The 13,956-nt window shown below is 39.6% G+C and overlaps 1 protein-coding gene across 9 annotated transcripts in view; it reads left to right on the top strand.

The window, feature by feature from the left end:
- Positions 1-13,956, top strand: part of PDE1C (phosphodiesterase 1C) — a 316,241-nt gene that overhangs the window by 256,250 nt on the left and 46,035 nt on the right. For all 9 annotated transcript variants that reach the window (XM_068675041.1, XM_068675044.1, XM_068675046.1 and 6 more), the window contains 3 exons: positions 2,319-2,420; positions 3,765-3,885; positions 6,759-6,840. In XM_068675041.1, coding sequence (XP_068531142.1) covers positions 2,319-2,420; positions 3,765-3,885; positions 6,759-6,840 — 305 coding nt within the window. The remainder of the gene's footprint in view (positions 1-2,318; positions 2,421-3,764; positions 3,886-6,758; positions 6,841-13,956) is intronic.

Raw genomic sequence — 13,956 nt, 5'->3', positions numbered from 1 at the left:
AAAGATATTTTCCAGATGGAGATCAATGCAAGGCTTGGAAGCATTTAGATGTCAAGTCATCCAGAGTCTATCTATCTCAGCAATCAGTAGTAAAGATACCATAAAACTGTACTTGCTTATGGGACTGTGCCAGATACCATGTTTTCATGTATCATCTGCAGGACCTTGGTTAGAAAACACAAAATCAAAGCTCTGATATTGGCCATAGGATGAATTATTCTCCAGTGTGTGACAGTAATGAAACAGGAAATTCAATCTAGGCTTTCCTCTTCTCCAATTGTTCTTCCTGACCTTGCTCTCTCCACATAATCATATCTTTCCCTAATTCTAAAGGGGCTGTTAAAAGGCATGGACAAGTTATCTTAGAATTTATTTTCAAATTTGGTAACTCAGAACTTTTTCTTAGTGGTAGGTTATGGGTATGAGAACATAGTAACTCCCTGGCTCCTGGCTGCTGGCCTCAGGAAAATGTATCTCTACCACAAGATGAAACATGAAAATATAATAAGAAATATTCAAATCCTTAATTGGTTAGAGAAGCAACACAGCCAGATCTGTAAAGCAGACTTTGAGTCCACAAGAGATCTTCAGTTGAGGTGAACTGCGAACAAAACCCATTCCCAAGCCTCAATATTCTAATAGTCCTAGTGACCACTTTCACATGGTTGCATTTTTTTTTAACCATAAACCCTTGACCTTTGTAGAAAGACATTTATACATCTTGATTTTAATACAAATTCCTCTAATTTATCAGGCTGCTTGCAAAAACAAAATATTTAAAATATTTTCAAGTTCTTCTGGAGCACAGAAACTTCTGACAACCTTGTGGAAAAGTATAAGCTTTATAGATGTATTATATAGATGTATCCTAGGGAGGATGTATTGGTTTCCACATTAAATTAATATTTTGTTGTTGTAATCTTGTCTGTGATCGATCACACCTGCATTTCAGCCCACACTGGCTTTTACTTTGTCTCTGGTTTGGAGTGAATCTACTTTCTCTCCAGCTGTGGGAGTTCAGGTCCTTGGGTCCTTGTTCCACAAGTGTTTTAAGCTGCTGTTTGCAGCACTGCTGCTAAAAGGAACAGTTTCTCCTATCCTGTCTGGTTTCTTTTGCTTGTATTGACAGAGAGGTTTTTGCTGCTGGGCATGCACCAAACCAGGGAATTGACCAGGACTGGCAAAAAATAAGATCCCCATAAATTTAAACAAATTTGGTTTTCAGCCACCATATTGTTTCCTTGAATGCTGTTGGCTACCCAAGTGCCTGTACATAAGGCTGGGAAGAATGAGGTGGGTATGCTGTAGGTAGAGTGAGGCCAATCTTAATGTGTGTACAGAACTTCAGCGAGGCCATGTTATGTGAAACCCATGGGACTGGGTAAGCACAGAGGTCTTGGGTCTCTATGCACTGGTGGCCTGGGGCTGGAACTTGAGTACAACCACCAGAGGCAAGAGAGATGCTCAAAATAGAGCATGTCCTTCATGAAAGATTCATGAAAAGAAGAATGGCAACTTTTATTTTTAAATGAAAACTGATGCATTTCTGAATCTCCCAACTCCTGAGCTGGTATGGTAACCTTGGGCTGTTCTTCCTCTATTAACCCATGGGTATCTGAATTGAGAGAAATAGAAAAGAAATGTACATTGTATGCTAGAGCAGAAGTGTTCCAATATTTAAAAATGTCTAGGACATCTACACTGACTTCAAAGGAATTTCGAGCACATCCTAAAACATTTGTTTAACCAAAAATACATAAAGGAATAGCTTGAATGAGTAATATCAAGGAAATAATGCAGGTTCTCAGAGGTATGTATACAGTATATTTACAAGGAAATGTTTTTGACATTCTGTTTTTCCTTTAGTAATGTTAATAGCTATTGACCAGTTTTAGTCAACTGGATAGAAATCCAGGCTCAAAAGTTCACCTGATTGTAGGTGAACTAAAGGTTTCAAGGTTTTAAAGAATCTTTTTGCTTCCTTCTAAGAATGTCCTGTAAAAGAAATCAATCCAAGAGGTTTGTGCTTACTTGAAAAGGGAATGCTAGTGCTAATATTCTCTTCACAAAGATCTAGGATTTCTTTTAGGAAGGATTAGCCACCTGGCTTAATTTGCAGCCCTCCCACTCCTGTGTTTGTAGAAAATCATTGATCTTCCTCCTGCTCCCAGAAAGAGGGATAATAGAAAGAGTGACATGCAAAGGCAGAAAAGCTGTCAATAATTTGTAGATAGACAACAAAAGAATCTGAAGTGTGTCTGATGCTGGTTTTTATGTTTCTTTTTCCTTGCTTCTCTCATCATGACGCCATCCAAAAGGGAGTTCAGAGCTCTGGTGATTGAGATGGTGTTAGCCACTGATATGTCCTGTCACTTCCAGCAAATCAAAGCCATGAAGAATGCTTTGCAGCAGCCAGAAGGGTGAGTCACTTCACAACACCATGCAGTGAGGGGCTGAATTTCAGCTGGTGCTTTGCCATTATGTTTGCTTCAAAAGCACCTCTCCAGAGGCCCTCACTCTCTTTGATGTCCACATCAATTCTGTTTATACTGTTGAATTTTGAATCAGTTCACTTAGGAATGGACTGGCATCCCTCTATACACAGGTCTCTATTCTGTGCTGGTGGACCAAAGTTGCAAAGGTTGGGATAAGCCTTCCTGGTAGTGAGTCTTTGAATATGACAGTAATTTCAAGGACATGATCAAGCTGAGTGTCCTCTATGTCTTGAGTACGACTCAAGGTTATAAGATCTGCAGAAATACAACTAGTGCATTGCCCTTGTGTAGATGGTAGCAGATGCCACCACTGCAAGGGGCCTGCTCCATAACCAGAGACAAGATGAAAACAACCTGATAGGCACCAAGGGAAGGACTGGAATGTAACAGATGGAGCATTGTGTGGAAGGCCTTGCCCATGGCAGGGGGGTAGGAATTTCATGATCTTTGGTACCTTCCAACTCAAACCATTCTATGATTCTTCTTCCCAGTAAGACAGTGAGAGCTGTAATATTTTGTCTACAGCCTTTTCCCATAAAGTTCCTTTTACACTGCATTAAGCTTTGAGTGATGGTATTTTTTTTCACTCTAGACACAGATCTGTACAGAACCCCCCAGAATTATACCTATATCAGACCAGAGTGTGGCTAGCCACTTTGTCCTCACAAAAGGTATAGCTCTTCCAGGTGTATCAGGCAATCAAAATTTAGAGTTAAAATCTTAGACTACCCATCCAAAGAAAACATTGTTTACTGGATTCTTGGGCTAGCCTCTCAGGTTATAGTTTTAAGAAATTGCCAGTCTTTTGCCTTCTGTGGAACCAGACACAAAAATCACCTTCTGACCTCACAGTAGTTTTCTAACAAGGAAACATCTACCAGTTACTGTGTAGAATCACCAGCGTCCCTGAGATCAGATCCTGTTTACTGCAGTAAAATGGTAGAGATTAAATTATCTTCTGAGCTGTATAAAATGCAGCCCAGATGAAGTGGGAAATGTAGCAGCTCTTCAGGCCTGATTGTGCAGGCAAGTAAGCCTAGAAAGGAGCTCAGAAAAACTGAGCAAAGTTTCTCATTGTGCTTCTTAATGTCTCTGTTCCAACAGGAATGGTGTATGTTGGGGAAATAAGACAATCTTTCATAATTGTCAGGTTTTAGTAACACAGGTATCACTCCACTAACATGGCCACGTTTTCCTGTTTACGTGTGATTTTTGTCGTCATTCTCCACTGCAAGTGCAATTAACTTATTTGATCCTTTGGGTTTTCAGAATTGACAAGCCGAAAGCCTTATCACTGTTGTTGCATACAGCAGATATCAGTCATCCAGCCAAGGCCTGGGACCTCCATCATCGTTGGACCATGTCTCTGCTAGAGGAGTTCTTCAGACAGGTAAAGCTGGGGAATTTCCTCTACGTTTTGGCAGCTCAGAGAGAGTATGTAGTGTTGGCCAAGGAAGTAGGAAAATTTGAACACAGATCTTTTCCTTCTCTGATTTTCTCAAGAGCCTTCTAAGTGATGTGAAGCTTTTTTGTCTGACACCAGTAGCACTGCCTATTAAGAATCTTGGGAAGCTAGTGTCTGATACACTGCCTACAGATAAAGGCATTGTCTGCCTAGTAGAAATTCTGACTTGGGAAGCTAAACCAGGCTAATTACTTTTATAGATTCAGTATGTGTTTCTAAATAGCAAAAGACAGAATATATGATGTTCTGCTTAGCTGTAAAACCCTAGAAAACAGATTCAGGTAACTGTACTTTATAGAGCTATACCTGTATTTTTGGGGTAAATGTGAAAAATCCATTGCCCTTTACATGAGGTGAATTGCCCTAGTTTATATCTCATAGTGGACCTCTGACTGAAAGACTCACAAATCTAGATGAATCATTAAGCTCTATGTGATAGTTATAAGCTCCCCAAATGGCTAAATGAAAGCATGTAAATAGCTGCCTTTAAAAAAAAAAAAATAAATAAAAAATAAAACTAAACAGAGTGCTTAGGAATGTATGTGATACTTTTCCCCAATATGAATTAGTAAACTAAGCAGAAAATTAAGTGGTTTATTTCCCTCCAAAGTTCAATAACTTCATGTTTTATAGTAAATCTGAAAAAAAAACCACAATTTTTAAAAAGTTTTAACAAGTTTTTAAAATGGCATCTGCTTTTAAAGGCATTGTGGGAATGCCTTCTTAATAAGGATATTGCAAAAAATTGCTTTGAAACAAATCCTTTAATTTGTTTTTCAAACCAAGAATGGGTTTACTAGGTGAAAGTAGGTAAATCATGCCTTCAGCTGTCCCTGCATTGTCACATGGGAGACTCATGTAAAGAGGATGATCTTCACATACATTTTAGGGAAGACTTTACCTCTGGGCATGTTTATTCTTTTGTACCATGTTTATTCTTCTATTTTAGCTCAGAAAGGTATTAAATTTGATAAAATATACCATTGCTGAGTGCCATAAAGATTGGTAAGGGAATTAAGATTAGCTAGATGTAAGATCACAAAAAGCCCAAGTTTGGATCTGCTTTACAAGTGTAATAAAGACTAAATCATTATTTTATGTTTTCACAGGGATAATTTTCTTTCAGCCAACAAATCCTATGTTGTTTTTGAATGACAAATGTCTTCACATTTAGATAAAGCTTTATGTAAAACTTGCATTCTAGTTCCAAATTAAGACGCAGCATTAACTCCCTTTTTAGGAAAACCCTTAAACTTACCATGAAGTGTAGGCTTAGGTTCATTGAAGTTATGTAGTAGTAGGTAAATAAATGCATCCCTACCTGACAGCAGAAGAGCAACACACGCTCTTTTCTGCATACAAGCTAAAAATTGCCACTAGCTAGAGGGGACCATGGGACTAAGAAGTTGGACTGGCTTCAGTTCAGGTATTTATTTTCTTACGCTCTTTAAGTGCAGATTATTTCCCATCCTTTCTGTTCTGTGCTTTATGAGACATAAAGCCTCACTTAAACCATGTCAGTCCAGTTCCCCAGCCCTGTTGGTTTCCAAGTATTCTGTGATGTGACACAGGTCTTCCTACATGAACCAACTGCGCTGTAAGTGTGAATGCTGCTTCTGAATACTTTTATATATATATATGTATATGTATATATATATATATTCAGCAGCTACAGTGAGCATGTCTCAAAGGAAACATCTTGTGTGTTTTACTTATGCAATTTAGCCAGCCATGAGGGATCTGCCCAAACAGCTTAGAAATCAAGTATCTCTTTGAGCAGTCAGGAAGGCAGCTAGGGGCTCCCTGCTAAATAGAATTAGGCAACAGAATTAGGAGTAAGAGAAGACCTATGATTAGGTAAGAGCTGGCATTGAAAAATTCTTTCCTGAGAGACATGGCAGACAAAGTAAGGGAAGGTTACTTTGAAATGTATTTGTGTTTAGTTTCTGTTTTACCTTGAGTTTTGAATGTCGGACTCCTAATATAAAGCAGAATTGTGCCACAATGGAAGAAAAATATTGTTTCACCCAAAATTCTAACAGAATTTATTCCACCATTTCATGTATGTTGTATTAACAACAAAGAAAAGACACTTATACCTACAGAAGTTATTCTCAGAACACTGGCATGAACTTCAGCACAGTTAAAGTGAGCTGCTGATTTGAGGAATTGATTCTCTATTATATATATATATATAAGTATATATTTAACAAGCTATTTAAATTTGTATGCTCACAGTGGATTACTGAAACTATGTCATCCTATGTGTCCTCTCAGCATAAAGCAATTTATAACAGACAATGTCAGTGTTTCCTTTGGACAAAAAAAGTAATCTGCATTTGGCCAGCTATGAGTGAAATCCTTATCTGAAAAACGAAAAAAGGCATACAAACAAGTGCAAATCCTGAAAGATCAGCCTGACACTGATGTTTTCTCTTGAAAGGTTTGTTCCAAGAAGTGAGTTTTGCTGTGTTCTCCAGAGAGCTACAATGAGAAGTGTTTTTGTGCTCAAGTGGGTGTTTAATTGGTTCATGGAAGTACCAAACAAGCAGGGAAAGCTCTGAGGAAAGATTCAGTAGAGTTAAGATGCTCAATTTACAAACTTCTCCTTGTACAGCTACTTTTCCAGCCAGACTCAATTGTCCACGAATAATTTGTGTTTAAGAAACATACACACATATACAAAACCCACTTCACTAGAGAAAGTAAAATGTGTGGATTTTACAGCAATGACCTAAGATATCAAAGTTCAGCATGTCTTGTCTAGTTCTAATTTATTCTCAATTTTGTTTCTCTAGGGTGACAAAGAAGCAGAACTAGGGCTTCCTTTCTCTCCATTGTGTGACCGCAAGTCTACAATGGTTGCTCAGTCTCAAATAGGTATGTCCCTTTCAGTTCATCCTAAGATTCTTCAACAAACAAAACTTATTCTTCCCTGTGGGGCTAAGATCACAGTGATCATTTGAAATGAGGTTAAAGAGAGGAAATAATAAAGTGCAATGGTGTTATTTTCTCCAGATCAACAGTTCAAAGCTGAGGAGACATTAAATTTATGGTGATGGATCTATGAAAATGAGTTATCTCTGATCTGACTGCAGGGCTGACTGCAGTGCCCAGTTATGACACTACTCTGTGGTTTTCTGAGCTGTGGATAAGAGGTGTGCACGGCAACATGTTATGATATGAGTATCGTTAGTGGATGTGGAAACCTATTATTAGTCCTTTTGATGACCTGGGCAAAAACTATTGCTTTTTTAAAATTTCATTTATTCCTTCCACTTTTTCACTCCAATTGCTCCAAGCCAACCAATATTTTGTACTGAAGCGAAGCAAACAGCAAACCTTTTTCAACTCCATCCATTCAGAAGCAGATATCTTTTTACAGACTCACTGGTAGTACTTTATCTACCTCTCACAGAGTCAGAGAATCAGAGAGTGGTTAAGACTGGAAAAGACCTCTGGAGGTCATCTGATCCAACCCTCCTGATCAAACAAAGACACCTAGAGAGGGTTGCCCGGGACCATGTCCACATGACTTTTAAAGATCTCCAAAGAGGGGGACTTTACAATCTCTGTGAGCAACCTGTGCCAGGGTTCCATCACCTGCACAATAAAGAAGTGCTTCTTGATGTTCAGACAGAATGTCTCATGTTCCTGTGTGTGCCCATTGCCTCTTGTCCTTGCATTGGGCACCACTGGCAAGAGCCTGGCTCCATCCTCTTTGCACCCTTCCTTCAGGTATTTATAGGCATAGATAAAATCTCCATGAGCCTCCTCTTCTCCAGGCTCAACAGTCTCAACTGTCTCAGCCTCTCCTCATAGCAGGGGTGCTTCAGTCCCTTGATTATCTTGGTGGCCCTCCTTTGGACTCTTTCCATTATGTCCAGGTCTCTCTTGTACTGGAGGCCCCACAACTGGACACAGTACTCCAGGTGCAGCCTCAACAATGCTGATTAGAGGGGAAGGATCACCTCTCTTGACTTGCTGACAATACAACCTAATGCAGCCAAGACTACCCTTAGCCTTCATAGCAGCAAGGGCACATTGCTGACTTGTGTTCAACCTGGTGTCTACCAGGTATTCTAGGTCCTTTTCTGCAAAGCTGCTTTCAAGTTGTGTGGCCCTTGGTGCATACTGGAGCCTGGGGTTGTTCTTCCCCAGGTGCAGGACTTTGCACTTCTCCCTGTTGCATTTCATGAGATTTTTGCCAGTCCCCTTCTCCAGCCTGTCAAGGCCCCTCTGGATGGCTGCATGGCCCTCTGGTGAGTCATCCAGTCCCCCCTGTTTTGTGTCATCTGAGAATTCACTGAGGGTTCACTCTACCCTACTGTCTCCTCCAATTATTGAGTGAAAAGTGGGAGGATATGGCAACAAGTCTGATATTTGGGGAGATGTCAAGAGGAGTTAAGTGAAGTAAATATGTTCAGCAGGCTGGGAGCATAAAAAGAAAACTTTTCCAAAAGAAAAGGTGGATTTGTGGGTAGATTGTTATACCCAGAAAGCAAGTGAAATAGGAGAAGAATGTGATCAAAGCTTGACTGGAGAATAGAGTATGAAGCAGAACAAGAGAAATATAATGCTGACCCTAAAAATGAAGGAACTGAGTCCAGAAGCAGGAAGACAGTAAATGTATTCAATGGAAACAAACAAAAAATTTGAAGTATGAAATTTCTCAGCTGTCTCCTAAGCTGTAAAGAGCTGGCCAAAGAATAAAACAAAGATATTCCCAAACTTAAGAAAGCTCAGATGCACATCTGTGCCTCAGAGCAGTTGTTTTTTTTTTGTTTGTTTGTTTAAAATTATTTCATTGTTACTGTTAGGCAAGCCATTCTCTGAGGGGACTCCATCCCAGATTTTTCTGGCTCTAAAAGTTTAGGCAGTTCAGCCAAGAATCTGAACTTGAAAAGCCCTGCACAGGCCTAGCTTAGTTGACAAACGTGTAAGAGCGTACCCCTTCCTAACAGTAACCTAAAAAAGTGGGTATAAGTGTACAGCACAATGCAACTGCTGAGGTAATTTGTGTTTTGTAGTGAGCTCTGTGGAGGGAAGTAGCAGCAAACTTTGAGAGTTAGAGTCTCGGTTAAAACCCATATTGAGGACATCTGGGCAGACTATGCCAGCTGCTGTGCTATGGGAGAAGACAATCCCTCTTTTTCTGGCTCATGTGGAGGAAAGGGCATGTAGAGACATCTCTTTCATACTGGTCCTAGCAGCTTTCAGTTATGTCCCTCACTCCTTACAGAGAAGAGGAGCTGTGCTTCCCATGCAGCCCCTTCCACATCCTGGTGTATGGTTGTAGTGTGCTTGGAATACCATTTGCCTTGTTCTCTTCTGTTATGCTTCTTTGTCTGGAAGGCCAGGAGAACCAAGAAACTTCTACACCAATGCACCTTGTGTCAAGGGGATTGAGTGCACCCTCAGTAAGTTTGCAGATGACACCAAGTTAGGTGCGTGTGTCGATCTGCTCGAGGGTAGGAAGGCTCTGCAGGAGGATCTGGATAGGCTGCACCGATGGGCTGAGGTCAACTGCATGAAGTTCAACAAGGCCAAGTGCCGGGTCCTGCACCTGGGGCACAACAACCCCAAGCAGCTCTACAGGCTGGGAGATGAGTGGTTGGAGAGCTGCCAGGCAGAGAAGGACCTGGGAGTATTGGTTGATAGTCGGCTGAATATGAGCCAGCAGTGTGCTCAGGTGGCCAAGAAGGCCAACACCATCCTGGCTTGTATCAGAAACAGTGTGACCAGCAGGTCTAGGGAAGTGATCGTCCCCCTGTACTCGGCTCTGGTGAGGCCGCACCTCGAGTACTGTGTTCAGTTTTGGGCCCCTCGCTACAAGAAGGACATCGAGGTGCTTGAGCGAGTCCAGGGAGGGGCAACAAAGCTGGTGAGGGGCCTGGAGAACAAGTCCTACGTGGAGCGGCTGAGGGAGCTGGGCTTGTTCAGCCTGGAGAAGAGGAGGCTCAGGGGCGACCTTATTGCTCTCTCTAGAGGTACCTTAAAGGAGGCTGTAGTGAGGTGGGGGTTGGTCTATTCTCTTACATGCCTGGTGAGAAGACGAGGGGGAATGGGCTAAAGTTGCACCAGGGGAGGTTTAGAGAGTCTCTTTAAGAGACATTTAGATGAGACATTAAATGTCTCTTTAAGAGACATTTAGATGTAGAGCTTAGGGATATGATTTAGTGGAGGACTTGTTAGTGTTAGGTCAGAGGTTGGACTAGGTGATCCTGGAGGTCTCTTCCAACCTAGATGATTATGTGATTCTGTGAAGGCACTGCAAAACTGAGGATGAAATAAACCATCACCAAGATAATTACACTTATAAAAGAGGCACTCCATCATGTTGTAAGGAGAGATATATATAGTTAAATACTGTCACTATACTCAGTTTGTGCAGTTTTGTCATCCATTAACATGAATAGGGCACTGCCTGTAAATCTTACTTTCTAACATTATAAAGTTTTAATTTCTCAGCCTGCTAAATATATTGGCATTATCTTTCTGTAACACCTCTTTTATTAAATCAGAAACTCTTACATTTTCTGCCTATCTGCTGAAGTAAGGCTTTCAAAGTTGTAGGCCAGATTCTCAGAGAAATAATCTGTGCTTATTCATTTATTTATCGGATTAATAGCCTGAACAGATTGTTCCCTGGAATAATAATTACTGCATTTCTTTGTAAAAGTTCCTCTTGAATTCAAAATCATGCCATTATCTGTAGCAAGCAGCCTTGAATTTCTACAAATAAAAACAATCTGTCCTTTGTGAAATGAAGTGGTGCTTTTGGCTCTGACAAGGGCAGATCCTAGAAATCTTGTTCTGGGGGCTTGGCGTGTTTGTAGTTGCTTGTTTGTTGCTCAATGGTCAATTGGGCAATGGGCTAGCATTTTTATTTAAGAAAGGTCTTCTCAAATGAAGACAGAAGGCTTTGCTGTATGCACTCTTTCCATGAAAATGGAGCAATTGAACAACCAAAATTTCCTCAAAAGAATGTCTCATTCACTTGTTGCTTAAATTTGTAAAGAAATTGTTCAGTATTTAAACTCATAATTTAAAAAACAAACATAAAATAACAAACCTTGATTTAAAACCAACTAATGCTAATGACTGGTTAATCATATTTTTTCTTCTTCAGTAAAATGGTTGAATTACATATTTCTGTACCCCAGTGAGGTACAGAAGACAGGAGATTTCTCTGTCCAGAAGTCAGGCTGCTGACCAGAGTAGGAGAGGCACAGAGTTTGGAAACAAAACCAGGCCCAGACTTGTATTTCCACACAAGAATATCAGGAGTTAAAACATCTCTGTCTATCTCAGACTGTAGGAAGCTTGTTTGATGGGAGATCAGCCTCTCTTGCAGCTAATAAATGTAGCAGCATCCTTCTATTTTTGTCCATTGACTAGAAAGAAAGAGAATTACAGCTTCAGAAAACATTGAATAAAGACTGATGAATGAATGATTCTGGTTTGTTTGTTTTGATATGGGCTTTAGGAAAACTATTCTCTAGTCAGTGTTTGCCGTGGTGGTGTTCTTAGGTGGATTGAATGAACTCTGCGTAGGTGCTTGGAATGACCTCCTCAATGTGATGTGTTAATTGGTAAAATCATCCTAGTCACTGGGATACAGAAATATTTACCACACTCATTCTATAGACAAAGAAGTTGATGAATAGGTCATTAGCATTAGCATCAATAGGTTTTAAAACCCAGGTTCATTACTTGATTTTTTTTATTTTTTATTTTTAGTTAGCAAACTAAATCACACTTAAAGTACAGTGTCTTCAGGTAAAAAGAGAGACTGGGGTGGTTGTGCTTGGGAATATGATTTAAGTTACGTAATTACTAATAAAGTCCCAAGTTCTGTTTCTATGATAGCAGACTGTTTCCGAATTTTATTTTAATTCCTATTTAAAGATAACATAATTGAATAATTTATTCAGGCTATAGAGAAAGAAATATCACACACACTCTGCTTTGGTACAGAGATAATTATATTACCCTTGTTTCAGTGTTACCATAAAAAGTTATACATCTTCAAGTTTGTTCACCTGTTGTCCCTTGTGCAATGTCTGCCTGCATTTGTTAATGAGATGCAAGACTTCTCCCAGGGAAAGCTCATTTCTTATATCTAACACTTAAAACTGGACTTTGTTTTTATGCATGAATGGCAAGTATCTCAGTAACTGGATCCCACCACTCCATTGCTGAAGTTAGTGACAGTCACACACATAATATCAGAGATTTGCGTGTCTCAGGGTTGTTAGTGGTGATGAAGCAATTAGCAGTGGTATTACTTGCCAAGCAGAAGTGATAAGATATGATGGGTTGGATTTCTTTGGTCATTAAGAACTAAAAAAAAAAAAAAAAAGGAGAATACAAGAGATGTATAGACAAGCAGACACACCCACATGTAAATAAAATTCTCAGTATCCTCAGGGTCCCTGTGGCACATTTAATACTTTTCTCAGTTAGTACAATTTCCAATGTTTATAAAAATTGTATGAAGTTTGCTAGGGTTATCTGGATTGTGATCGAGTACATAGTTTCCTGTTGTGGCTTCATATTGCATGCATTTCTGATTAACACCCAGGGAGGAAGGGAATTATTTTTCCATAAGTTTGAATAGATAAGATTGTCCCAGGGTCATGGAGGAACATGATTCAGATGTTCAGATAAGACCAAAGGTTTGGTATTGCACAACATTTTCCCCCCAATTTACAAAATACTGTGTAATATACAGAATATACAGAACTTGCAAGTTATGCTTTATTCAGGCTAGACATGAAAATACACTTAATTATCCATCATTTTAGAAATATAGTAAAAATCACCCAAGAGAAATGGAACTGGAAGGATGTTCAACTCCTTTGAACTCTATTATGTGTCTCAAAGCATCTGAATATGCAGGTGCCTGGCCCATGAGGTCTCTTCTCCTTTTACTGTTCTGTTATCACCCAGAATCACTAGTGTGTGCTGTAACACATCATGATCCAGTCAGAGAGATTTTAATTGTAGGAATGTCTAATTAATAGTTAATAATTACCAAATATTTAAAAATGTAAATTGATAATCTTTTCCTAGAGGATCTACTACTCTATTTTAACTTCACGGAAAATTCTCAGCCAAACCCCACGTTGAATTGGAAGCAATCTCAAAACTGTATGGTAGCAATTTAGAGAAGTATATTTGATAATGAAGTTGTAAAGTATCTGCGGATGGACTGAAAAATCTGTAGTTTGCATGACTTATGGTGGAATTCAGTATGAATGATGATGGAATGTGGACAGTGTTAACCCTTATACCACTCTATATGAGCATCGTTGGGAGATTCAAATAAATAAAAAATAAATGTTGTTAAAAATCAGTACACCATAGGGTGGGGTTGAAGACTGAAATGTCTTACTCTTGTGGTTGTTTCATACTGGAAAAACAGGGCAGAATTAAGATAATTTAGCAATGTAGTATCTGGTCCATAGACATACATAGTACTAGAGCAAAAATTGGTGCTGTAGGCCCCAGAGCTAACACAGAACAGGAAACCATGGCCTGAACGATTTTTCCTCCCATCATGGGTAACAGTGCCATGGTCATCTAGTGTAGAATAAAATAAAAATACTGCAGGTTCTCACACATCAGTAGCCACTAAAAGCCCAATACCATACTTCAGGTCCAGAAGAGAAAGAACTGAATCGCCTTAAGAGATATTAAGGACATTGGCTACCTATAGCACTAAGAAATTTGCAAAATGAAGTGTTAAGATGAACATAAAAAATAGCTCTTGCCCTAAGTAAGGATTTGTGGGAAGGCCCCTCACTCTCACATTTTATCTGCACAACTTGGATTTTCTTTCATCTCTTGAGTTTGTGGCCACAGGGCCCTCTCGTCTGCCCTTCCCAACATTCAGATCAGAATTGTATCCATCTCTGCCAAACTGTATATTGAAGTAGAAGTGATTTGGTCCTTTTTTTTTTTTTCTCATGTCAAAAAATGGGTGGAATA

Source organism: Anas acuta, chromosome 2 (genome assembly GCF_963932015.1).
Source record: "Anas acuta chromosome 2, bAnaAcu1.1, whole genome shotgun sequence".
Lineage (NCBI taxonomy): Eukaryota > Metazoa > Chordata > Aves > Anseriformes > Anatidae > Anas > Anas acuta.
This window is presented reverse-complemented; position numbering and strand designations above follow the sequence as displayed.